A 23162-nucleotide genomic window follows, 5' to 3' on the forward strand; every position below is an offset into this window, starting at 1 on the left:
CGGCGGCGGCGGCAGCAGCGACAGCAGCGACGACTTAGGACGGCGCCCCCTCCCCCTAACCGCCGCCTCTCCTTCTCCCTCTCCCTGGGCGCCCCCGTCCCCTCCCCCCATTCCTCCCCTCCCCCCCATTCCTCCCACCATTTCCCCCCCCCGGGAAGGCGCTGGGGGTGTGGCCAGGGGCCGGTATAAAGTCCGGGGGAGCCGGTCCCGGGCAGCAGCTCAGCCCCCTGCCCCCTACAGCCAGCCGCCTGGGCCGGGCCGAGGATGCGGCGCAGCGCCAGGCTCGCTCCCCTCCGGCCCGCTTGCTAACTTCCTCGGCTTCGTCCTTGTCCGCCAGCGGAGCCGCCCCGTGTCGCCGCGCCCTCTGGGTCGGGTCCTCCAGGCGCGCCGGGCGCTGCCTCTGTGTCCCCCGCTGTCCGCCCGTGCCCCGTCCTCGCCCGGTCATGCTGCCCCTGTGCCTCGTGGCCGCGCTGCTGCTGGCCGCCGGGCCCGGGCCGAGCCTGGGCGACGAAGCCATCCACTGCCCGCCCTGCTCCGAGGAGAAGCTGGCGCGCTGCCGCCCCCCCGTGGGCTGCGAGGAGCTGGTGCGAGAGCCGGGCTGCGGCTGTTGCGCCACTTGCGCCCTGGGCAAGGGGATGCCCTGCGGGGTGTATACCCCCCGCTGCGGCTCCGGCCTGCGCTGCTACCCGCCCCGGGGCGTGGAGAAGCCCCTGCACACGCTGGTGCACGGGCAAGGCGTGTGTATGGAACTGGCAGAGATCGAGGCTATCCAGGAAAGCCTGCAGCCCTCTGGTAAGGTGCCCCATCCCTTGCACGCCCTCCCTGGGGTCCTCCCCTCCCAGAAGCCCCTTCCCCATTCGGGCTGGCCCGAAAGACTCTTGAAAATCCCCTGTGAGCTGAGCAGAAGGCAGGTATGTGGCAGGGCCCGACTGGCACGGGACAGGGTCAGCCAAGGAAACTGCTCTCAAGTCCCTAGCAGCCTGTTGCCACCATCAAAGAGGACTCTGTCCCACCCCTCCATCTCAAGGGTGCCTATTTGGGAAGAGACGTCTCAAGGGTAGTCCTGGCTGCTGGAGCAAGAGTGGAAAATTAAGTGACCTGGTCCAGCCCACAGCCTGCAAGTGAGCAGTCTAGGGCCAGATACCTGGAGGATGGGGTTGGTGGCAGTGGAGGCTTTCTGTTCCTGATCCAGGGACCTCCCCTCACCCTGGACACAAGTGGAGGCCCCAGGGGTCTGAGAAGCCAGGGCTCGGGCTTTTGACATTGAGGTGGGGTGGAGTGGGACATGTAAATTAGAGTGGCTTTGGTGGTGAGGGGCATCAGAGTGGCCCTTCCTCAAAGCCCCAGGCCGGCTCACCTAGCTTTTTGAGAGGTATTGGGAAGACAGGGGTCTCTCTGGCAGGCCTGGGCACCTCCTCCTGCCCTGGTACACAGGCACCCTGCTCCTTTCTCCTGGCAGGTGCCATTTGAGGTGGCAGAAGAGAAGCAAGTCTTGGCTCCCAGCCCAGAGCTGCAGAAACCCTAACGGGACAGGCAGTAGAGAGGGGAGGGATGGGGTGGGGGGAGAGAGAGAGAGAGAAAGGGAGAGAGAGGTTTAGAAGGTCTCTTGCCCTAAACTCATTCTTACACTTCCTTTCTATTTCTCAGTGAGACTTTCAGTTTCTCCCTTGTAGTCTTTCTGTCTCTCTCCTTCTTTCTCTTATTCTTTTGTTCTTCCCTGCTGTGTCTCTCAACCTCTAGTTTCACTAACAACATTCTCAGATTCTCCTTTCCGCAATATCTCCTGACCGTTATCAGTTTCTTTCTCTTTATCCTATTCTTTTTCCTGTTTTTGTTGCCCTGCTTTGCTCACTTTCATCTCAGGCTCTTTCCGTTGCTCATTCTCTTGACTCTGTCACCGTTTCTCTTTCTGTCTTTGTTCCTGTCTTTCTCTGTTGCTTTCAGAATCTCTCTGTCTGCCTTTCTCTACCTCTGCCTCTGTTTCTTGTTCCCTCTCCGACTCTGTTTTGCTCTCCCTGTGCCTCTGTCTGTTTCTGTCTCTTTTCCTGGTGCTTGAAGCTTCCATTGTTGCAGTCCGGATGCTGGGACTCCGGCCCCAAGCTTCCTGCCCTGGGTCCCAGACCGCTCCACTTCCTCAATCCTCTGCAGCTTGTTAGCCAGAGGAGAGCAGGATGCAGGGAAAACAGGAAGGAGGTGGACCCCAGGGGTCTGGGCCTCGGGCCTCTCTGCTCCTCCTGCCCCTGGGCAGCGAGAGATAGGTCAGCAGAAAACATTCTAGGAAAATGCCAGCCTGGCACCCGGCACATCTGGGAAGCGGGGGTGGGGGGGTTCTGGGGGTGTCAGTCGCTGATCCTGGGGCAGAGATGCCAGTGCTAGTGGGAGAGGAGGGGTACTGGTACAGGACCAGACTGGGAGTGAGGGCTGAGCCCTTGGGCTCCCCGGGTATAACGGGTTCCTTTTGCTTCGTATCTCCACCCTCTGCCGGCCAGCGGGTATCTGGCACCAGATTAGGATGGCTGGTGAGCTCCTCCTCTGTCACCAACTTGAACGGGGGACAGAAGAGCCCTCAGTGGGTCTCGGGAACCCCTTCTTCCCTGGCTGGGTAGGAACACCCCATCCTGAAGTGGAAGAAACTGCTCCCCTAGGAGCTTTGGGGAGGCATGCCGTGAGCAGTTTGTGAGTGTCCTGTGAACATCGTGTACACCAGCCTCGAAAGGCAGCTTTAGGCCCCTTTTGGATTACAGGGCCCAAGGTCTCCTTGCCTTGGCTTCCACCCTTGCAGTGCAGGCAGATATCGGGAGAGGGAAAGGGGAGGTCTGGGGGGGCCCTGGGGAAACTAGGTACCTATTCAGCAAGCTGTGTCCATGCCCTCTTACCTCCCAGTCATCCCAGAAGTACCCCTGCCACGGCCCGGCCACACTGCACTGCGTGAAAGGCGCCTCCTAGAGTTGTGCCGTAGCCCTGCAGGGTGTCTGGTGAGACGAGGCGGCCAGGGCTCGGCCCCTCTCCCCGCTGTCCTCCTGAGCCTTCCACTGTCGATAGGCTACTGTCCCTCCTGCGTCCCAAAGCTTGGGTCTTCTTTTTTTTTTTGCTGTACGCGGGCCTCTCACTGTTGTGGGCTCTCCTGTTGCAGAGCACAGGCTCCAGACGCGCAGGCTCAGCGGCCATGGCTCACGGGCCCAGCCGCTCTGCAGCATGTGGGATCTTCCTGGACCGGGGCACGAACCCGCGTCCCCTGCATCGGCAGGCGGACTCTCAACCACTGCGCCACCAGGGAAGCCCAAGGGCCTTCTTGCCTGGGGAATAGTTTGGCAGAGAGGTCAATCAGGCTCTTCTTCCTGCCTTTTCCTCTTGGGGCTGAGCTTCAGCAGGTGACTGGGGAGGGCAGTCACTCAGCGTGCCCCCTCCCTTGGCCTGCTATGGTCCAGAGGCCCACTCTTTGCTCCTGGGGCATGTCTCCCCCATCCCTCTCCCGGCTACCCCCCTCTCCTGTGCCCTCTGCCGTGACCCCCTGTCCCAGCTTTCCAAGCCAGAAAAGGTTGTGGATTAACACAGCTCAGGCCACCAGAGGTGGGGGCGGGGTGGGACACGTGTGTCAGAAGTCCACAATCCTGATTCAGTGTACTGACCCTCGACTTGTGGAATCTGGGGGAGTGGACAGTGGGAAGATTAGCGTTTGGACTGGGGAGATCCTAAACTGTGCTCTGGGTCCCTCTGGGACAGGGTTAGGGAACATGCAGGCTGGGTTAATTTTTAGTCAACACAGCAAATATTGTCCCCCCTACTTCAGTACTGGGAATCCAGTCATGTCATGGGAACAGGGCCTTCCCAGAAATTCTGTGCCTTGGGGGAGGGGGGAAGGGGGAGCATGGCTGCTTAACATTTTTTCTTTAGTTTTGGCAAAGCCAGAATTATTGGTGCCTCGGGTATCAGGAGTCTTTCCATTTAAAGACATAGGAGCTGCAGAGATAAGTTCTTCTCCTTTCCTCTAGCCAGACTGCTTCACTTCCTCATCTGTAAAAAGGGGGGACAGTGGGACCTATCTTGCAGTGTGGGGGCATCTGGCATGGAGTAAGGGAGCAGTGATGAGGATGGTGATGAAGAGGAAACCGAATGGATTTAAGTTGAAGCTTAACTTCTCCTCTGATGCTGGGGCTCTGGGGGACAGTAGGGCAAGTGAGCAAAGCTGGGGGGACATGCAGAGGGGTAGAGGGGGTAGGGTGGAAGGGCCAGCTGTACTTCTCTGACTCTTCAGTCTGAGGCCCGCAGCATGGCCCAAGGGTGAGGGGGACACCCCTTGAGCCAGACCTCAAAGAAAGGCCTGGTACCCAGCATGGGTGGTCTTGGCTTCTCCAGCCAGAATGCAGGCGAAGAAGGAAAAGGCCTTTGTTGTAGGGCAGGTGGGTGACCCTCCAGACTGTGTCTGGTTGGCTGGGCCCACCTACCTCACAGCCTCACCCTGGGCGTCTTGAGGGGAGTGGGGGCTGGAGGTGAAGGGAAACCATGAGGATGAAATCAGGCAGCAGGAAAGAGGAAATCTTCTAGCTTTGACCATGAACTTTGCAGCCATCGGTGCCAAAGCTGTGAAACCTCTTCTTTCTCTGGGTGCCCGCCCTTCCTCTGTGGCTGGAGCAAAGACCAAGGTTTCCCCTGTGGCTGGATGTCGTTGGCTTAGCTCCAGCGGGGCAAGAGGAGGTGACCTGGCCTACCTCGGAAGCCCCGCCTCCCAAACAAGCCTTTCGGATGTCGGGAGGTGCGACCTTTGGTGGGGGGCGGGCAGGTTTGACTCGGCTCCCACCCAGAGGGGAACCCACCGGGATTGCGGTTTTTCCAGAGGGCACCACCACCTGGGTGTGGAGCACGAGAAAGATGGACATCCTGCATGAGCGGGGAAGTAGCAAGAATTTAGCCACTTTTAGACACGGGAAGGTGAACGTTTCTTTAGAGACTCAAGGCTATGACCCTCACCCTCTCAAGCCTAGTGCCTAGGGTGGATCCTGGGGTGGGGTCTCAGTCTGCCAGTTAGACAAGCCTGGGCAAGAAGAAGTTACAGATTAAGTGGAAAGTCAACAACAGGGGCACAGTCAGTGTGCTCTGGCCAGGGCAGGGTCAGGGCGCCTGGGTGCATGTGGGTGTGCACGCGTGGACCCGTGTGTGCCTGGACACGTGATTGTTTGTGTATGTGTGTGATCCTTGAGTCCCAGCCTGTGTCTGAGCTGGCAGATAGGGACGTGGTCTTTGTACCCCTGCCCCTGAGAGAGGCAGTGCGGAGCCGCTCCCCCTGTCTGCCGTGTCCTACTCTCAAGCTGAGACACAAGCTGCGGCTACGTGTGCCGGGTGGTGGAGAAACCAAGGTGGGGGAGGCCAGGCAGGCTGCCTGCTGATAGTGCCCCATGTGACGGGAGCCCTGCGGATACAAGAACATGAGCTATGTTTCCAAGCTCGCCCTATGCCCCGCGCGTCCCCGGGGTTCAGTGAGGGGACCCAGTTGTCCTCCTTCATGGCACTTCCTAAATTAAGGGATAATCATTCCAAATATCCTTGAATAATCCCCCGTGTAGCACAGGGAGATCAGCTCGGTGCTTTGTGTCCACCTAGAGGGGTGGGATAGGGAGGGTGGGAGGGAGACGCAAGAGGGAGGAGATAGGGCGATATATGTTTATGTACAACTGATTCACTTTGTTATAGAGCAGAAACTAACACACCATTGTAAAGCAATTAGACTCCAATAAAGATGTTAAAAAAAAAAAATCACTCCCCTGAGTGTTTTTGTGAACTTGACTCATAGAAACACAATGTTGGAAAGTAGTCGAATTTCTACGGCAGATCTCTCCGGGTCCTTGAGACCTCTGCCACCCTGACGTGCCACGCCTCCAGGGCAGAACTCTACCTCCTGAGGCAGCCCCGTGCATTAGAAAACTCTTCCTAGGGAACCTAAGAACATCTGGCCACTTACCAAGAGGGACAAGTGTCACTGTGCACAGCCGTGCTTTCCTTTATGGTCATGAAAAGAAAGCAAACTCGAAGAACGAGAAAACCTTTCCGGTTGAAGGGGGCCCTCAAGGTAGTGTCATGGGTTGTGTCAAATGAGCCCCTGGGACCCTTCCAGCCTTTCCAGGTAGAATGGTGGCCCCTTTGTTCCAAGCTCGCTCCGCTTCTGTGGTTCCAAGACAAATCTCTCAATTCTCTGAGGTCTTCTATTTCCTTTCTCTCCAATCCCCAGCTCCAGCCTACACACCTGCAGTGCTGTGACCCCATCCACTAGTCCTGGGGCTTTGGGCAAGGCGGACGCGGTGATGGCGGGGGGTGGTCGCTGGCCAGCCTGGGCCTTCTTAACCAGAAGTTTCCTTGGGAAGGTCTTCAGGGAAGAGCTTCGATCTCAGGTCTTCTCTCTGGTTCCTGCCTGGGGGCTTGGGGTCTATCTTCCTACGGCCCCCTTTGCACAATCCTGGTCTTCTGAACTTGATCTGCTCCTTCTTTTGCTGCCCACACCAGCTGGGAAATCTTTGCTGTAGTGGCTTCTCCTTGGTTGACCTTCGGGAACTTGATGTTTTGGGACGGAAGTCCCCTCCAGACTGTTCTTCTTGGGATGTTAAATATGCAGAAGGAGAGATTATATCTATCTGCTCCATTTATTCCTTCCCTCTGTTGCTTTTTTCTAAGCCAGCCCTGCATCAGTGACAAAACCTCTTCCCATCCTCGGTGACTGAATTTTATAAATAACCTTTGGTGTGGAATCTTGACAAAGACTTTCTGGGGGTCTAGATTCCTCCTTGCCTGGTTTCCCTTTATCCACGTGCTTCCCCCCGGACCCCCAGAACTAGGAGAATAAAAAGAGAACTAACCCCCCAACTAACTTTGGCTCGGCAGAAAAATACCATTTAACCCAGAGGCAGCTCTAGGACCGCGGCCATGCATGGAGGAACCTGCTAACTCCTCAGGAAAAAAAAACCCTGACGCAAACCAGATGTAACCTTCTGTCCTGCTGCCAACATCTGGAATGCTGGCAGGGGCTCTGCACTCAGGCCGGCAGCAAGTTGCCAAACCCGAGCATTTCAGAGGTGGCTCTGATTTGCAGAGGGATCTTGCGACCTCTTTCTCCAGCTCAGCCCTGTGTTCTGGTTTTGGCTGCCTGGATGGAGGAGCAGTGGTTACAATTCTGGGACTTCTGGATGGGGTTTTTCTTGAGTTCGGGTAGAGCCTTTTTAGGAGAGCCCAGGGAAAGCGTGGCGGTTCAGCCTCACCACCCCCATCTCCACGTCCCCAGTGCCCTGGCTCTGGGCCACAGATGTGCACTTTGGATGGGGTCTGAAATGTAAGGATGGGAGACTTTGGGGTGGGGGGTCTGAAGGGATGTGTGAGGGTGTTCTCTTGGTCCTGGGGCCACACAGTGTCTCAGACACGCGCGCGCACACACACACACACACACACTCTTTCACATGCAGGCATACACACCCACTCCCACTTCTCCTGTGCAGCCAATGGAGAGAGTTTTGGGGCCAGATTTCTCATCACTCATGGAAACTTTGATTCTGGCCATTTGGAAGAGGGTCAGCAGAGCCGACAACCCTGGGGATCCCCTGGCTGGCTCAGCCAGATGCCGAAAAGAGCAGGAAAGGAGAGAGGAAGAAAGAGCAGACTGAGAGGGGGATGGTAGGAAGAGATGAATGTCAGGGGGATGAGATTCGGTGTGGGGCCCCCTGCCTGCTTGAGACCTCCCTGCAGGGCCCAGGGGACCCTCCTGCTGTCTGGGCAGCTGCAGCTGGTGACTCATCTGAGGGCTGGACTGGGTGGAGTGAGGGACAAATCAAGGACTTCAAGAGGAATATTTTCCTGAGGAGATCCTGGGGAGTGGGGAAGAAACCGGCGTGCTGCTTTCATTTCTTCGCACCCCCCCAGACCCCCTGCTCTTCCCCAGTGCCAGGCTGGAGAATCCCTAAGAAGGAGAAAGCAGGTGGGAGGCTGGGTTGCTGTGCTGCCTTGTCCTTTCCCATCGCTGACCTTTCCCCATCTTGGCCTGATTGCAGACAAGGACGAGGGTGATCACCCCAATAACAGCTTCAGCCCCTGCAGCGCCCATGACCGCAGGTGCCTGCAGAAGCACTTCGCCAAAATTCGAGACCGGAGCACCAGTGGGGGCAAGATGAAGGTCATCGGGGTCCCTCGGGAGGAAGCCCGGCCTGTGGTGAGGACCTCTGACCAAATGTGCATGTGCATAGGCACACACACCACCACCATCACCAGATCTGGACAATGACCATTCAGCAAACATTCTTTACGTGTCTGCTGTGTGCAAGATGCACCTAGTGTGCATCATCAGGACCCAGAAAGTCCTCACTCCTCTTCTTGAAATTCCTTTCCTGCTCACCAGTTCTGGACATTGGGACAGCTCAAGTTATTGTTAAATGCTGAGACACTTGGGTACTGGTGGGTGAACAGCAGTGGCCCCAAGCCTCCTGATGGTTCTTGGCCCTTCCCAGGGATTCCCCACCCCAGAGCTTCTCAGTAGCTAAAGGGTTCATGCTGGCCATAGCAGGGAGCCTTGGGACCCTGCTCCAGGGTCTGGCTAATGTCCTTTCTGATGGGTGTTTCTGATGGATCCATGCCTGGGTCTTACAAGTTGTGAATTACATGATTTCATCCATCACTCCTGTTTAGAAATCATCCCCTTCCTGTCCTTCACCGTAGATTTCCTTTCCCCACAATTTCCCTTCACATCATACCCCTCCTTTTTAGAAGCCCTTTGGCTCAAGATCCTCTCTTCAATGTCCCTCTGTTCTGCCCGCCAGTGTCCCCTGAGCCCGAGCTCCTCCTTTTACCTTGTTGGGCCCCGCTCAGCTTCCAGGCCTTAACCCTCCTTTCAGAGCCTGCAGTCCTGATTGGACCCCCAGCCCCGGTCCTCCTGCCTCTCTCCCTTCTGCTGAGCAGTTTCCTTCTCCCCCTCCTCCAGCCCCAGGGCTCCTGCCAGAGTGAGCTGCACCGGGCCCTGGAGCGGCTGGCCGCCTCACAGAGCCGCACCCACGAGGACCTCTACGTCATCCCCATCCCCAACTGCGACCGCAACGGCAACTTCCACCCCAAGCAGGTGGGTCTCCATCTCCGCCGACTTGGCCCGGCCTCAGCTCCAGGATGTCCAGGATGGAGGTCTCGGGAAGGGGGGAGCTCCTCAACCCAAACCTAACCCCTTGGACCCTCCCCAAACCCTCCCTCAGCCTCAGGACCTCAACTCATTTTGCCCACTCACTCATTTTGCAGATGAGGAGACTGAGGCCCAGGGAGGGGTAGAGGCCGGCCCGAAGTCACAGAGCGAGTTAAAGGCAGACCAGTGACCCTGCCTCCCCGTCCAGGCTTATTTCTATGACCTCTGTGGTCACCATCTGTGATGCAGACCTGGCACTCCTGCCAACCTCTGCCTCCCAACCCTCTCTCACTCCCCTTCCTCCATTCCTGTGAGCTCTCCTTTGTCCCTGGATGTCTGAGGTTTCCACGTGTGGCTTGTGGGATCTTAGTTTCCTGGCCAGGGATCGAGCCCACGCCCTCGCAGTGAAAGCGTGAAGTCCTAACCACTGGACTGCCAGGGAACTCCTGATGTCTGAGGTTTCATCTGGGAATGGAGGGGCTAGGTCTTGAAGAGTTGAGGAGGAAACTCAGCCTTCCCCTTCCCGCAAGCTGAGCTGCCCAGCCACCGGGGGTTCAGCCAGACTGGAGGCGAAGCCAGACCTGACAGCTGGAGACGGGAACTTTGGGTGCGGCAGAGGAAGGAGAGGGCAGGAGACAAGACAGGAATGCAGAAACCTCTGTACCTCCTTACGCCCTTGGAACGTGGGCTCCTCTGACAAGCCCCCAGGACGCTTGGGATTGGCCTGCTCCAGCCCCATCTCTGGCCTGTCTCAGTCGGGCTCATTCGGAAGAGTGGCATATCTGGGCAGGACACTGGGTGGGGTCCCTCGTGCTGGGTGTGGCCTGGATCTCCTCCAGCCCTTGTGGGTGTAGGTACACACGTCCTCCCATTCTGTGCTCTACAGATGAATCCACAAGGTGGACCACCACTCAGCCAGAAGAGGCCTAGCTAGGAGGAGAAAGGCTGCCCCCGAGTCTGCACACCCCAGGATGGCATGAGGAGGTTATGAAGAGGTGTGCAATGGAGGAGGACCACAAGGGTCTCCCCGCCAAACCTACGCCAAACCTCTCTCCAGCCTTTATCCCAATACCAATTTTATCCTTGTCCCAATTTTTCTTTTTCCTTTTTTTTGACCGTGCCATGTGGCTTGTGGGATCTCAGTTCCCCAACCTGGGCCCTCCGGCAGTGAAAGCAGAGACCTAATCACTGGACCGCCAGGGAATTCCTCCTTGTCCCAATTTTTAAAAACTACCCCCCCGACCCCTTTAAAAAAATCAATAGACTTTATTTATTTATTTTTTTAAAAAATTTATTTATTTTTTTTCTTTTTGCAGTATGCGGGCCTCTCACTGTTGTGGCCTCTCCCGTTGCGGAGCACAGGCTCCGGATGCGCAGGCCCAGCGGCCATGGCTCACGGGCCCAGCCGCTCCGCGGCATATGGGATCCTCCCAGACCGGGGCACGAACCCGTATCCCCTGCATCGGCAGGCGGACTCTTAACCACTGCGCCACCAGGGAGGCCCAATAGACTTTATTTTTTAGAGCAGTTTTAAGTTTACAGAAAAACTGAGCAGGAAGTACAGGGTTCCCATCTACTTTCCCACCCCCAGTCTCTCCTATTAACGTGAGTGTGGTACATTTGTTACAATTGAGGAACTAAAATTGATTATTAGTTATTAACTAAAGTCCATAGTTTACGTTAGGGTTTACTCTTTGTGTTATACACGTTTATGTGTTTCCTTCCCCCCAGTTTTTATCCCACTGAAAATTCTGACACTTGACCCTTTATCTTCAGGCCATTTCTGACCCTTGAGACAACCTTCACTCCAACTCTAATCCTGACTCTGAAATACACCTTTACCCCCTACTCTTCCTCCTCCCCCGTCTAATCCCGACCCAAACTTTAGCCCAACTGCTTTAATTGTTCTGACCTTGACCTCTATCTCTATCCCAATTCCATTTCTGACCTGGGCTCTAAGCCTCACCCCATTCAAGTTTTAGTCATAATCCCCAGTTCAACTGCAACTCTTATGCTGATCCTACCCTAACTTCAATGTGGATAATCACAATCTTAACCATAATCCTATTCTTAAAGTCCCAACACAATCAGGACCCAAACTAAAACACAATCAGAACACAAATTAAAAGCTTCTCCAACCTGAACCCTAGCCTTTTAAGTCCACCTGCACCTTTCAACTCCATGGATCCAGTCTCCCCTCCAGGTAGGCTGCAGAACTTCCTCAGGACCCTGCCTTCTGGACCTTCTGGACCAAAACTGTCTGGACCTTTCCTTCTTGGCCAACTTTACTCCATTGAGCTCAGAGGACTCATGTTCAAGAAAGCCTCTGCCCTCAAGAGTCCATCTTGGAGCCACTGTCTGACTTGGGGGCTGGGCTGGGATCGGGGCCGGCTGCCTGAGATCTGACCTCTCACACCCTTGTCTTGGCAGTGCCACCCGGCCCTGGATGGGCAGCGCGGCAAGTGCTGGTGTGTGGACCGGAAGACGGGAGTGAAGCTTCCGGGGGGCCTGGAGCCGAAGGGGGAGCTGGACTGCCACCAGCTGGCTGACAGCTTCCGCGAGTGAGCCCTGTCAGCAGGCGGGGGGCTCACTGCCCCCTGCTGCCCCCTCCCCTGGAGGCTGCAGAGCTGACCTGGAGCCTGGGTCTGAGTCCTGGCCCTGCTTCTGGCCCAGAAGTTTCCCTTGGGGTGTGTTTGTGTGTATGCGTGTGTGCGTGTGTGTTTATGAGCGTGGGTGTGCCCTTGGGGTGAGCCGAAGCCTAGGGATGTCCTTCTTTGGGCTTAGATAGCCTGAGAGAGCCCTGGTATGTTTCCAAATTGATCCTGGATTCATTCAGCCCTTCAGCCGTCTATAAACACTTCTTGACCACATACTACATGTCAGCTCTAGTTTTCAGCCCTGCGGGCTCTTATTTTGACTCCCTCTGATTTAGACATGTGAGGCCACCTCCTATAAGGTGAGCACAAGTCTGTAGGAGAAGAAAAGTCCCAGTCCCATAATGAGGGGAGGAAAATAGACATGTACCTTGACCGTTGTCCCTCCCCTCAAACTAGTCAGAGGGTGGAGGCCATAGGGAAAGTGTGGGGTAGCAGATGACTCAGTGGTTAGGAGACCGACTGAGACCCAATTCCAAAGCTAAAGTCTGCCAGGCTCCCCTTTACTTCCTCCCCAGGTCCCTCCAGGGGGAAGGACCTGCAGGGACAAGCGCACCTTAGCTTGGTTGCCTGGCAACTGAGACCCTGCTTTGGGGGAGGGAAGAGGTCAGCGGAAGGCCTGCAGGACAGAGGGCTGGGGAGGTGGGGCCCATCTCTGAGCAGTCAGGGGAGGAGGAAGGAATGCACAGCTGGACTGCATGTGCCTGATGGAGAAAGGAAATCACATGCCGGGAGGTGAGGGGCTTACCTGGGGTCCTGCTTCCTCCCCCACTTGTGGTCACAGCCAGGAAGTCCCCAGGACGACTCCCTCCTTCAGTGGCTCACTGTGGCTCTGCCTTCCTCCCCACACCTCCTTCCCTGGACCTTCCTCCCCGATACTTCCCTACCCACTGGGCATTTTCTGGCTTGACTGGATGGAAAGAGACTTAGGAACCTACCAGTTGGCCATGATGTCTTGTCTTTTTTTTTTTTTTTTTTTTTTTTTTTTTTTTTTAACAAAACAGAACAAAACCAAAAAAAACGTAGACAATGGTGTTTGGTTGATTTATTTACAATTAAGAGACAGGGATGCACCAGGGGTGGGGAGAACTGTCTTACATGGTAAAAAGGACTGCAAAGGGTCAGCCACTTCACCCTCCTCTTCCTTGCAGCTTCTTCCTGGGGAGCCTCTCTGTCCCCAAAGTCTGTGCTGTCTGTGTTCAGACTCCTGGTGGGCCAGTAATGGCTTCTGAAGGGAGGCAGCAAGCTGGGCCAGCCCTGCTGGGCCAGAGCTATTTCTGGGATCAGCTGGTGTGTGAAGCGGGGGCATTTCCTAGGGCATCAGGCAGACTGGGTTTGCGTCTGGATTTGATTTATCGATTTAGTGAGGGGAGGTACTGCCCTGAAGCTAGGGAAAGGGGGTAAGCTCTCCAACGCATTCCACAGCTCTGACTGCCTAGATTCCTGACTGGGGGTTGGGGCTGAGATTTGATTCTGAGGGGTTGGGAGTGGGGGTATCTTTGATCTTGCTGTCCTGGACTCACCAGGCTGTGGGCTCTCAGTGCCAGCCCCAGAATGTGTGCCCACGTGGTACCACTGGATTCCTGGTCATCTCCCAATGCTCCTTACCTCTCACCTTTGTGCTGTGTGTGCGTGTGCGTGCGTGTGTGTGTGTGTGTGTGTGTGAGTGAGTGAGCTCTTCAGGCACTCCCAGGCTTCTCGATGGCACTGGCCCCTGATGCACTGGCACTTGTACCGTCTGAATCTTGAGCCTGGCGCTGCAATCCTCATCTCTCTAACTCTGCCTCTGTGGTGGCATCCCACAGCCATCTAGTCTTCCTGAGGCACCACAGGCTGCTGCCAGCAGCAGGAGATAAAGAACAAAGTGACGCTCCTTCAGCTAGGGGGCCTGCTCTACATAGAGCCCCCTCCTTCTGGGGCTGAAGCCAAGGCATGCTGGGAGAGGAGGTTGAGTGTAGGCTGAAGATGAAGTTTTAGGTCCCTAAGCCAAATGTAGGGAGAGTATCTCTTTCCCTAAGCCATCTCTTTAAATTGCCCTTTGTCTCCAGCCTCCCTTCCTAATGCTCTATTCTTGTATCCTCGGAATGGGTGGTAAGAGGTCCTTTTCTTTTCATGTGCCTCCAAAAAAAACCTGGGTCTGCTTGGGAAGTAGCTGCCCGTGTGGCCTGGGATGTGCCTTTGTGATAGGTGTGTATTTATAATGTGTGTGTGTGCCTGAGTGTGCATATAGTGAAGTGACACCTGAAATGTGAGTGAGAGTGTGGGCTTTTACAGGGCGTGTGTACCTGGGCTGGGTGTGTGTAGATGTGATGCACATTAGTGTGGTGTGTCTGGGTGGGCTGTACGAATCTGAGTATGAATGGGTGTGATGTGAAGAGAGAGGGAGTGAAATTCACAGTGTATGTATGTACTTCCCTCCTCCACTCATTAGGTACCCTCAGTGCAGGGCTTGTAGGGAGATGTCTCGCACAAGAGAACAGAGGATGTGCACTTTGGGAGTGGGAATCCCACATCCCACAGAACGCCCCCCACCCCTGGTGCTTGCCCGCACCATCTGGGAGCCAGGTCCTAGTTGTCAAAAAAGAAGGAAATAAAAGCAACTCTGGGGACTCCCCTGGCGGTCCAGTGGTGAAGGCTCTGCGCTTCCATGGCAGGGGGTGCGGGTTCGATCCCTGGTCGGGGAACTAAGATGCCACATTTTAATTTTGGCCATGTGACGGGGACAAAATAAAAGCAACTCCGTGTCTGTGTGGACACCCTCTACCACTGCCAGGCCAGAGGAAGTGAACTGCCCTGGGTAGTGTCACAGTGGGGAGAACCGGGCTCCAGAGAGGAATGGCTGGTCTAGTTTGTACCTAAGCCCTCCCGTGGCCTCCAAATACCCTTGAATGGTCACTCTAGTTGCCACAGGGGCATCAGCATCCTGGCAGAGGTGGAAGGGAGGAGGAGGCAAGGACCAAACTCTTGTGTCCTGGTGGGGCCACCATACCTAGAATAACTTTAATTTTTAATTTATTATTTTTTTAAAGTTTTTTTTGACGTGGACCATTTTTAAAAGTCTTTATTGAGTTTGTTACAATATTGCTTCTGTTTTATGCTTTGGTTTTTTGGCCCCGAGGCATGCGGGATCCTAGCTCCCCAACCAGGGATTGAACCCGCACCCCCTGCATTGGAAGGCGAAGTCTTAATCACTGGACCACCAAGGAAGTCCCCTAGAATAACTTTAAACCAAAGTCCTTGAGTGGTCTGTCCTGCCTCCCTAAGAAATGTCATTCCTCCCACTGTGGTTTCGAGCAGGGGGATGGGGGACCCACTAGTCCATTGGTGCTGACTGGCACCAGGCATTCATTCGGTTTCCATCTCCCAGCTCCCCAGTGGAGATCAAGACCTGATGTCTGGCTGAGGGGTGGAGGCTGGGTTTTCGATTGTCAAGAAGACCAGGTGGGAGTAGAGAGAAACAAAATGGAGACTTGGATTGATTCCAGTACTGGATTCAGGTGGGGGAGTCTCTGGAGAGCTGGCCAAGCCTCCTGGCCCTTCTCCTACTGGGGACCTGAGGGTCCAGACACAGCCATTCCTTCAACCCCTCAGGAAAGGGCTGCTTGTTCTAACCCCTCTGCCCTCTGGGCCAGATTCCATCACTAAGTTACTCCAGGAATGTTATGAGGCATGCAGGACTTGGGGCTCCTGCTCAGGGGTCCCCCTTCCTGGGGGGATCTGGCTGTGTGGTAAATGACCCTGAAATATTCCCAGCCAGAGAAACTCCCCCTGCATTCCAGACCCCTATGGCAATGTCACCTCTGACCTCGAAAGAGAAAGTCAAGATGATGTGGTTGGATGGAGCTGGGAGGCGCAGGCAGCTGGGATGCTGGGTTGTCCTAGGGAAGAGGGGAGGAAAGGGGCGCTTTGTGAGTCTGGGGAGAGGGTCAAGGAGGAGGAAGCATATTCAAGGGGGAGGAGGGAGTTAACGGGGAGCAATGAGTGGAGGAGGGGCAATGGAACGGACCTGGGGCACACACATGCGCATGCGCGGGGGAGCAGACACCACGCCAGCCAGCGTGGTGCCTAATTAGATCCTAACTGTAGAGTAACCTGTCCCCTCTATGTCTGAGGCTCCAGAGGTTGGGGAGGCTTGGGGTCAGGGAGTAGAAGTGGGGGTGCTGTCGATAATTAGAAACATACCCTAATGAGTGAGCAGGCGCCACCAGGACCACCTCTCCCCTCACTGTCCCCCTCCCTTCCCCAGGTCCCCAACCCCCTTCTCCGTGACCTGGACAATTCCAGCCAGGCAAGGGGAGGGGCTGGTGGAGCCTGGGAGTGGAAACCCGGTGGGATTGGCTTCCTGGACCCTTACACAGTCTCTAAAGTGCAAACAACATATTTTTGCCATGCAGTGGTATTTAATTACACATAAAAACAGAGCCATTAAACTGAAATTAAACCCTTGTTGGAATCACTTAATTCAGGGCAGGACAAATTGCTTTCAGTGGAGGTAGCAGTGAAGTCCCCTCAGGGAGAGATGGAGATTAGCGGCTTCCATAGCTGGCTGGGTCCCCTCTTTGTCTTGGCCCCCTGGCTGGCTCTAAATTCTGAGATTGGGGTCAGAACCTTCTAAAGACCACCCAAGCCAAGGGGAAGCCTCTAGGTTTGTTCAGGATGACAGGAATGGAGGGTTGGAGAATCACAGAATCATTGTTCAACCCAGTTTCAGACAACTCGGTCCATTTTATCCATGGGTACGTTGAGGCCCAGGGGCCCGTGTCATCCAGAGCCAGGAGAGAAACCTGGCACCAAGCCATGACCGGGGAGGCTGTTTTATCCTTCCACCCTGGGCCTGGAGACAGAGGTTGGGGCTGGGTGGGGGAGGGAAACCAGAGCAGGCCCTGGTCCAAGTCTGGAGGCAGGAGGGAAAACAAGATGGGTTCCTGGGGCTTGGGCTGCTGAGGCAACCTTGACTTTATGGAGGGCAGCCTAGTGCCCAGACTCTGGCTCAGACAGACCCGGTCACTGAACGACTTGGGTGAGGTTGGGCAGGTATGACCTTTCAACCCTGCTAGCCTCAGTTTTCCTATCTGTCAAATGGGGATGGTGATTCCTCTCTATAGAGTTCCTATGAGGGCCAGTGGGCAGAATGCCTGAATAGGGCTTGGGGCCAAGTCCAGTAAGTGGTTCTACTGGACTCCCTTCTCAGGACCTGTGGTCCCCATTTGTAATAAAATCCAGCTGGGACCTGGTGGTTTCTAGGGCTCCCTTGCTCTGTGTTTGCAGTCCTTTCTCCTCCCTCCAGGCCCCATCTTTCCTGCAGTTTCCCTTCTCTCCTCTGTGGTCTAGTTGTCTAACTAAGGGCAGAGGTCTGGGGTGTATGGTTAGACCACTGGGTAGGAAAAGGCACGCCCAGGCCCCCTAAAGTTTCCCTGCCTCACCTAGTCTTCCAGTGGCTGTGTGTGAGGCCCCTCTGGGAGGCAAAAGGGGGCCACACTGTGGGGAGAGGTGCCGGGGGTGCACAGTGAGGTAGTGAGTTTGTGAGGTTGTGGTCTCCCTCCCCCGTGTGCCCTCCACAATCTGGGAACCTGCTCTTCTGATCGGAACCAGATGGGTCCCCTGTGGCCAGAGGCCTGTTTCGGCAGTCCACTTACTCAATGCCCTTCCCTGGGAGGGGAGAGGGGGCGTGGGCTAAGGGCAAGTGGAGGTGAGGAGGGTCCTTTTCATCAGGGCTGGGAGAGAGAGTACTTTCCTTCTCTCTCCTCTCCAGGCTAGTGGCCTGGGAACTTTTCTATTACCCACAGAGGATTATGGTGGGACCGTGGCCAGCTGAGGACAAATCTCTCACTGAGGCTTAGGGGGGCAGTCTTAGAATTTATGACGCCTCCTCTGGGAGCCTGATCCCTATCCCTGAAGCTCAGCTCAGCTGCAGGTTGCCAAATAGGGGCTAACTATGCCTGTCCCCCGACTGCAGGAGTGCCCCGAGGTCATTCCCCTCACCCTTGGACTCCTTGGCCTTGGTAGACTGCCAAGTTCCTGCCCTGGGGGTTGGGGTGGAAGGGCTGGGGCTGGGCTGAGGCCCAGGGTTCCCGTCACTGCAGGCCTGGCAGCTACCCGGCTGCAGATGGCCCTCCCGCCAGCCTGGCGGCCAGCACAAATGCTTTACAGCTGTACCTCTATCGGCTTGCCCCGAGAGCCTAGAGACAGAGGTAGGGAGCTGGGGGGCACAGAGCTACCGTGGGTGGGGGACAGGCTAAGATGGAGGCCCAGCAAACCCAGGTTGCTAAGATAGGACAAGGAAACTTGAGGATCCAGAAAAAGCTTCCCGAGAGCAAGGACCACGGGGAGGATCCTGGGTGCTACGGCCTGGCAGGTCCAGGGATCAGGGTCCCTGACTCCCTTCTGGGTCCTGCTCTCTGAGTAGAGCCAGAAGCTTCCAAATTGAAGCAGCAGGAAGCGGAGCCCAGGCTCGTCCCCACCCAGGGGAAATTGGACCAGACTGCTCAGGAAACAAATTCAATTTTCCAGCATCATGGAAGGTTAGTCAGACAATAGAGGGCTTTTTTCCCCCAGAAAACATAAGAAAAAAAACATCATAAGAAACAAAAGTCCAGTTGCCTTTGGCTGAGCTGTTTCCCAACTTCATTTCTCAGCTTCAGGTCAAGGTTTCTCATTCAAAGTGACATGTGACTGCTCAGTGACCCTGGCCTGATGGCAGGCCTTGTGAAGAGCCATGCTCCCAGGGTCTGTGACCACCTCGACTTCCAAAAGCCCTGGGTGGGCCCAGCCCCATGCACCAAGGGAGGGGCAGTGGTAAAAACAAAAACCTTCCCCCAAAGAGATTTTGGATTTAGGGGCTGGTGAGTTCTAAATCCCAGGCAACAGGCCCAGATGGGTTTATATTAAAATGTAAACGGACCTGAAAAGTTTTGAAAAGTTTTCTTTTTGGGGGGTGGGGTGGACCACAGGAAGTTGCCTTTAAAATGCAAACAGACCTAGTAAACCCCTGCTTGGGGAATTTCCTGGGGCTGGAATGAGGGGAGCTGGCCTTGCAGGCTAGGGAAGGGCCAGCCTCCAGTTGGGTCCTCTGCAGATGGTGGCCTTGTAGGGGACTCAGGGCCCTGGCAGGGGAAGAGAAGGTCAGCACAATCTAAAGTAGAGGACAGGCGGGGGAGAGCAGAGGCTGCCAGGAGACAGATCCTAAAGTTCTAGGGTGGGAGGTGGGAGGTGGGAGGTGGGGAAGACCACACAGGAAGCTTTGGGGGAGAGGTGGGCAGCATCTCCTGGGCTGGAGAGGGGGATGTAGGGTGTGGGGGGGTCGTCGTCAGGGAGAGGGGATGGCTCCAGCCTAATGGCTCAGAAAGGTCCTTCCTAAGAAGACTGGGGCTGGGAGCAGCTTTCAAGTTCTTCTCCAGTTCACCCATTACACAGATGGGAAACAAAGGCCTAGATGGGGTCTGTGATTTGCTTGCCTGAAGGCATAAATGAGCTGGTGGCATACAGATTAGAACTCAGGGCAGTGGTCTTTTGGCACCATCTCCCAGTGGGGACAGGGGAGACTCTTCAGGCTCCAGAAAGGGGAAGCTAGGAAGGGCTATTATTTGGGAGGAAGGAAGGAGGTCCTGACGGAGGATTCTGGGTGGAAGATGACAGGGAAAGATGCCACCTTTCAGGCAGACAGAGGGACAGGTGACTTTTGCAACAGCCTGAGCAGCCTGGCGTAGCGGCTGGAGTGGGATGGGGACCTAATCGCTGGTGGGAGAAGCGGGGCTTGGCAGAGACACCAGGAGGAGGGGCAGACAACTCTATCCTGGTGTAGATGGAGGCAGGGGATTGGACTTGACACTTGGTTCAATAAGTTCCAGATGTCATCATTAGCATCATCACTATGAGTTTGGGTCCAAATCACTTGGGTTCAAATCACACTTTACCATTATTATGATTGGACCCTGGGAAGTGGACTTAATCTCCTAATCCACAGTTCCATATCCATCAAATGAGGGTAAATAATGATACCTACCTAGTGTTGCTATCAAGATTAAGTGAGATAACACATGGCAAAGCTTCTAACAAATACCGTAGGCCTGATGTGCGCCAGGCACTGTTTTAGGTGCTGGGGATCCAGCAGTGAACATGTGAGTCTCTTTCTTCGTGGAGCTCCTGTTCCAGCAGCCTGGTACGTGGCATATATTAGGTGCTCAATGAAAGGTCGATAGGAGTGCTAGCCTTCTCAGAATGAACACTGGTACTCCACAGGCTACAAAGTGTGTTCACGCCCAGTGTGTCTCTAATTTTTTGAGGCGGAGATTACAATCGAGGAAACTGAGGCTTAATGCCCAGGGAAGTGGCTTGCCCTAAATCATGCAACTAATCAATGGCAAGGGAACCTGCCACCCAGATCTGTCTGACCACCAGCCTTCTAATTCTTGATGCAGAAGAGAGAAGTTGCGTGTGTGCGTGCGCATGGGAGTGGGGTGAACTAAGGAAAGGATACATCCCATCTCGGTATTCACGGGGTGTCCAATCCGAATGCTGTGGAGGAGAGAAGCTCTCTCCTGGGTCACGTGCAGGCCTCTCCCGACCTCCTAGCCAACCGGGGTTCACCTAATTCTGCATTGCTCGCGTGGGCACTCAGCATGGTATTTGGTGACCCAAGTGAATGAGTGAGTGGGAGTCATTGTCCCTTTTCCTCCCCCTCCTTATTCTCTCTTTCTGGTTCCCTCTTCCTGGCTTGTCTTCCTGCCCCCTAGGCCTGCTCCAAGCCAAGCTTCACTTGCTCCCTGGCAAGATTTGACTGGGAAGGGGTGAAGGCTGAGACACCTTCCAGGAAGCAGAGAGTTACAAAACGAGTCCCTGGCTGGCTCCAAGGGCACAGACTCAAGAAGAGGGTCTGCTTTGCTGGGGCTGAGAGCCCCAGCCTGGCCGGGACTGGGGGGATTATGGGGGTGGGGAACATGGCTGGGGCAGGGCCCTGTATGGAGGGGTGCTATGGATTGAACTGTGTCCCCATAAATTCACAGCTTGAAGGCCTGACCCCAATGTGACTGTATTTGGAGATAGGACTCTTAGGAGATAATTTAGGAGATTAACTGAGGCCATAAGGGTGGGGTCCTAATTTGATAGGATTGGTACCCTTATAAGAAGAGGAAAATGCACTGAGGAAAGACCATATGTGCACACAGCAAGAAGGTGGCTGTCTGCAAGCCAAGAAGAGAATCCTTACCAGAACTCAACCATGCTGGCACCCTGATCTTACACCTCCAGGCTCCAGAACTGTGAGAGAATAAGTGTCTGTTTTTTTTGTTTTGTTTTGTTTTGTTTTTTTGCAATACGCGGGCCTCTCACTGTTGTGGCCTCTCCCGTTGCGGAGCACAGGCTCCGGACGCGCAGGCTCAGTGGTCATGGCTCACGGGCTCAGCTGCTCTGCGGCATGTGGGATCTTCCCAGAGCGGGGCACGAACCCGTGTCCCCTGCATCGGCAGGCGGACTCTCAACCACTGCGCCACCAGAGAAGCCCATGTCTGTTGTTTAAACCACCCAGTCTGTGATACTTTGTTATGGCAGTCTGAGCAGACTAATACAAGGGGGAAGGGGGAGCCCCAGTCCAGTTCTTTCCCACACAGTCCTTTCAAGCTCGGAGAGAACCCAGGCCCCAGGCCCAGATCAAGTAGGCTTCTGTCCCAGCCTGCCTCAGGAGGAGAGCCCCTGTCTCTTTCCTGGCCTGAACGCCAAGTCTTCACAGCTTCCTCTTCCCATCACACTCCTTCCCAGCCCAGGCCTCAGATCCTTTCTCCTGTCCCCACAAATCTGGTTACTTACTCCCTGTCTGAAAAGCCTCTGTTGTCTCCCCATTACCTACAGGATAAAGTCCAAGCATGTTGCCGTGTACAAATGTGCATCATGCAACTTGCACAACTGTACACAGTGGTCCTGAGTCCCACCTCATTCATGCATTCATTCATTCATTCACCAAGTATTCATCCCTTGGACATTCTCAGCTTAGCACCCAAGGCTCTTAATGATCCAGCTCCTACCTCTTTCCTTTGCTTCCTCTCTTACCTACTCCCTTGGGCACGATATGCTTCAGCCACACTGAACAGGGAATCTTTTCATACCTATGTGCTTCATGCACAAATTCATCCATCTGCTTGTCTGAGAGTGCTGAGCCAGTGGAATGGGCACAAGTTTGGAATTCTTTTTCTCTGCCATTTACTAGCTGGGTGAATGTGGGAAAGTCAACCTCTGAGCCTCAGTTTTCTAATCTGTAAAATGGGATTAAACATATATAGTGTGCTTCACATTGCACTTAGCATATAGGAGCCCCCGAGCAAAAGTTGGGTTTCGGGCTTCCCTGGTGGCGCAGTGGTTGAGAGTCCGCCTGCCGATGCAAGCGACACAGGTTCGTGCCCCGGTCCGGGAGGATCCCACATGCCGCGGAGCGGCTGGACCCGTGAGCCATGGCTGCTGGGCCTGTGCATCCGGAGCCTGTGCTCCGCAACGGGAGAGGCCACAGCAGTGAGAAGCCCGCGTACTGCAAAAAAAAAAAAAAAAAAAAAAGTTGGGTTTCCCCCCCTCTTTACTGTTAGACTCCTATTTATCCTTGAAGACTCGACTCAGATGTTACTGCCTTGGTAACGTTGTCCTCCTTCTCCCCAACTGGGGGAAGTTCATCTTCTCTGTACCCTTCCTGACAGCTCTGTATGACACTTACAAACCTCCATTGTAACACTGTTATATTTATCCATTTTCCTGGATCACATGAACAAAGCATGCAGCCAGAAAACACTGCTGCATGAATCAAGGTACTGACTTCTGGGTTGGGGGCTTTTAGCCCCCCAGCCCTGCCCTCTTGTTCCAAGTTCTCAGCCTATTGGATAGCAGGAGAGTTAGGACAGGGGTAGGGGGTGGGGGTAGGGTGTTAGGGGCTGAGGATGAAAGCAGAGGTGAGCCACCTGCGGGAGATGAATCTGGGGGGTGGCTGGTCAGATGGGGTAGGGGAGAGGGTGCCTCAGCCCTCTGGGGAGTCCACTCTGTAGCCAGAGAGGAGGCAGGGGTTAGAGGACATGGGAATCTGGGTTTTGAGAAATGGTTGGTGGCGCAGCGGGCTGCTGTCCTCCCTTCCGGTCAACTCCAGCAGCAGCTGGGCTTTGCTGTGGGTCCAGCCACCGGGGGCAGAGGGGCGAGGGGATTAGATGGGACAAGAGTAAGGAGAAGGTTTTTCTGGAAAGGGGGAGAGGATGGGTGTGGGGGTGGGTGGGTGGAGAAGGTATGATGAGAAGGGAGGGTGAGGAAGGAGAGAGACCCTGGGAGGGGGAGGGGAGGGAGGGAGGGTGCTCTCACGTGTAGAGAGAAGGATGGGAAAGGGATGGGGCAGACGTGTTGGGAAA

At 55.1% G+C, this 23162-nt stretch overlaps 1 protein-coding gene across 1 annotated transcript; it reads left to right on the forward strand.

Annotated features, from left to right (window-relative positions):
* Window positions 1–201: 201 nt before the first annotated feature.
* Window positions 202–12783, forward strand: IGFBP4 (insulin like growth factor binding protein 4). Its single transcript, XM_060082936.1, has 4 exons — window positions 202–792; window positions 8028–8185; window positions 8951–9085; window positions 11570–12783. Exons 1-4 carry the CDS (start codon window positions 444–446, stop codon window positions 11702–11704), a joined length of 777 nt encoding a protein of 258 aa, XP_059938919.1. The 5' UTR covers window positions 202–443; the 3' UTR covers window positions 11705–12783.
* Window positions 12784–23162: the final 10379 nt, after the last annotated feature.

The sequence above is a fragment of the Mesoplodon densirostris genome, chromosome 18 (genome assembly GCF_025265405.1).
Source record: "Mesoplodon densirostris isolate mMesDen1 chromosome 18, mMesDen1 primary haplotype, whole genome shotgun sequence".
NCBI classification, from domain to species: domain Eukaryota; kingdom Metazoa; phylum Chordata; class Mammalia; order Artiodactyla; family Ziphiidae; genus Mesoplodon; species Mesoplodon densirostris.

Coding starts and splice junctions, on each gene's coding strand:
- IGFBP4 (XM_060082936.1), top strand. CDS start 444: ATGCTGCCCCTGTGCCTCGTGGCCGCGCTGCTGCTGGCCGCCGGGCCC. Junction 793..8,027: donor GGAAAGCCTGCAGCCCTCTG/GTAAGGTGCCCC, acceptor GCCTGATTGCAG/ACAAGGACGAGGGTGATCAC. Junction 8,186..8,950: donor GGGAGGAAGCCCGGCCTGTG/GTGAGGACCTCT, acceptor CCCCTCCTCCAG/CCCCAGGGCTCCTGCCAGAG.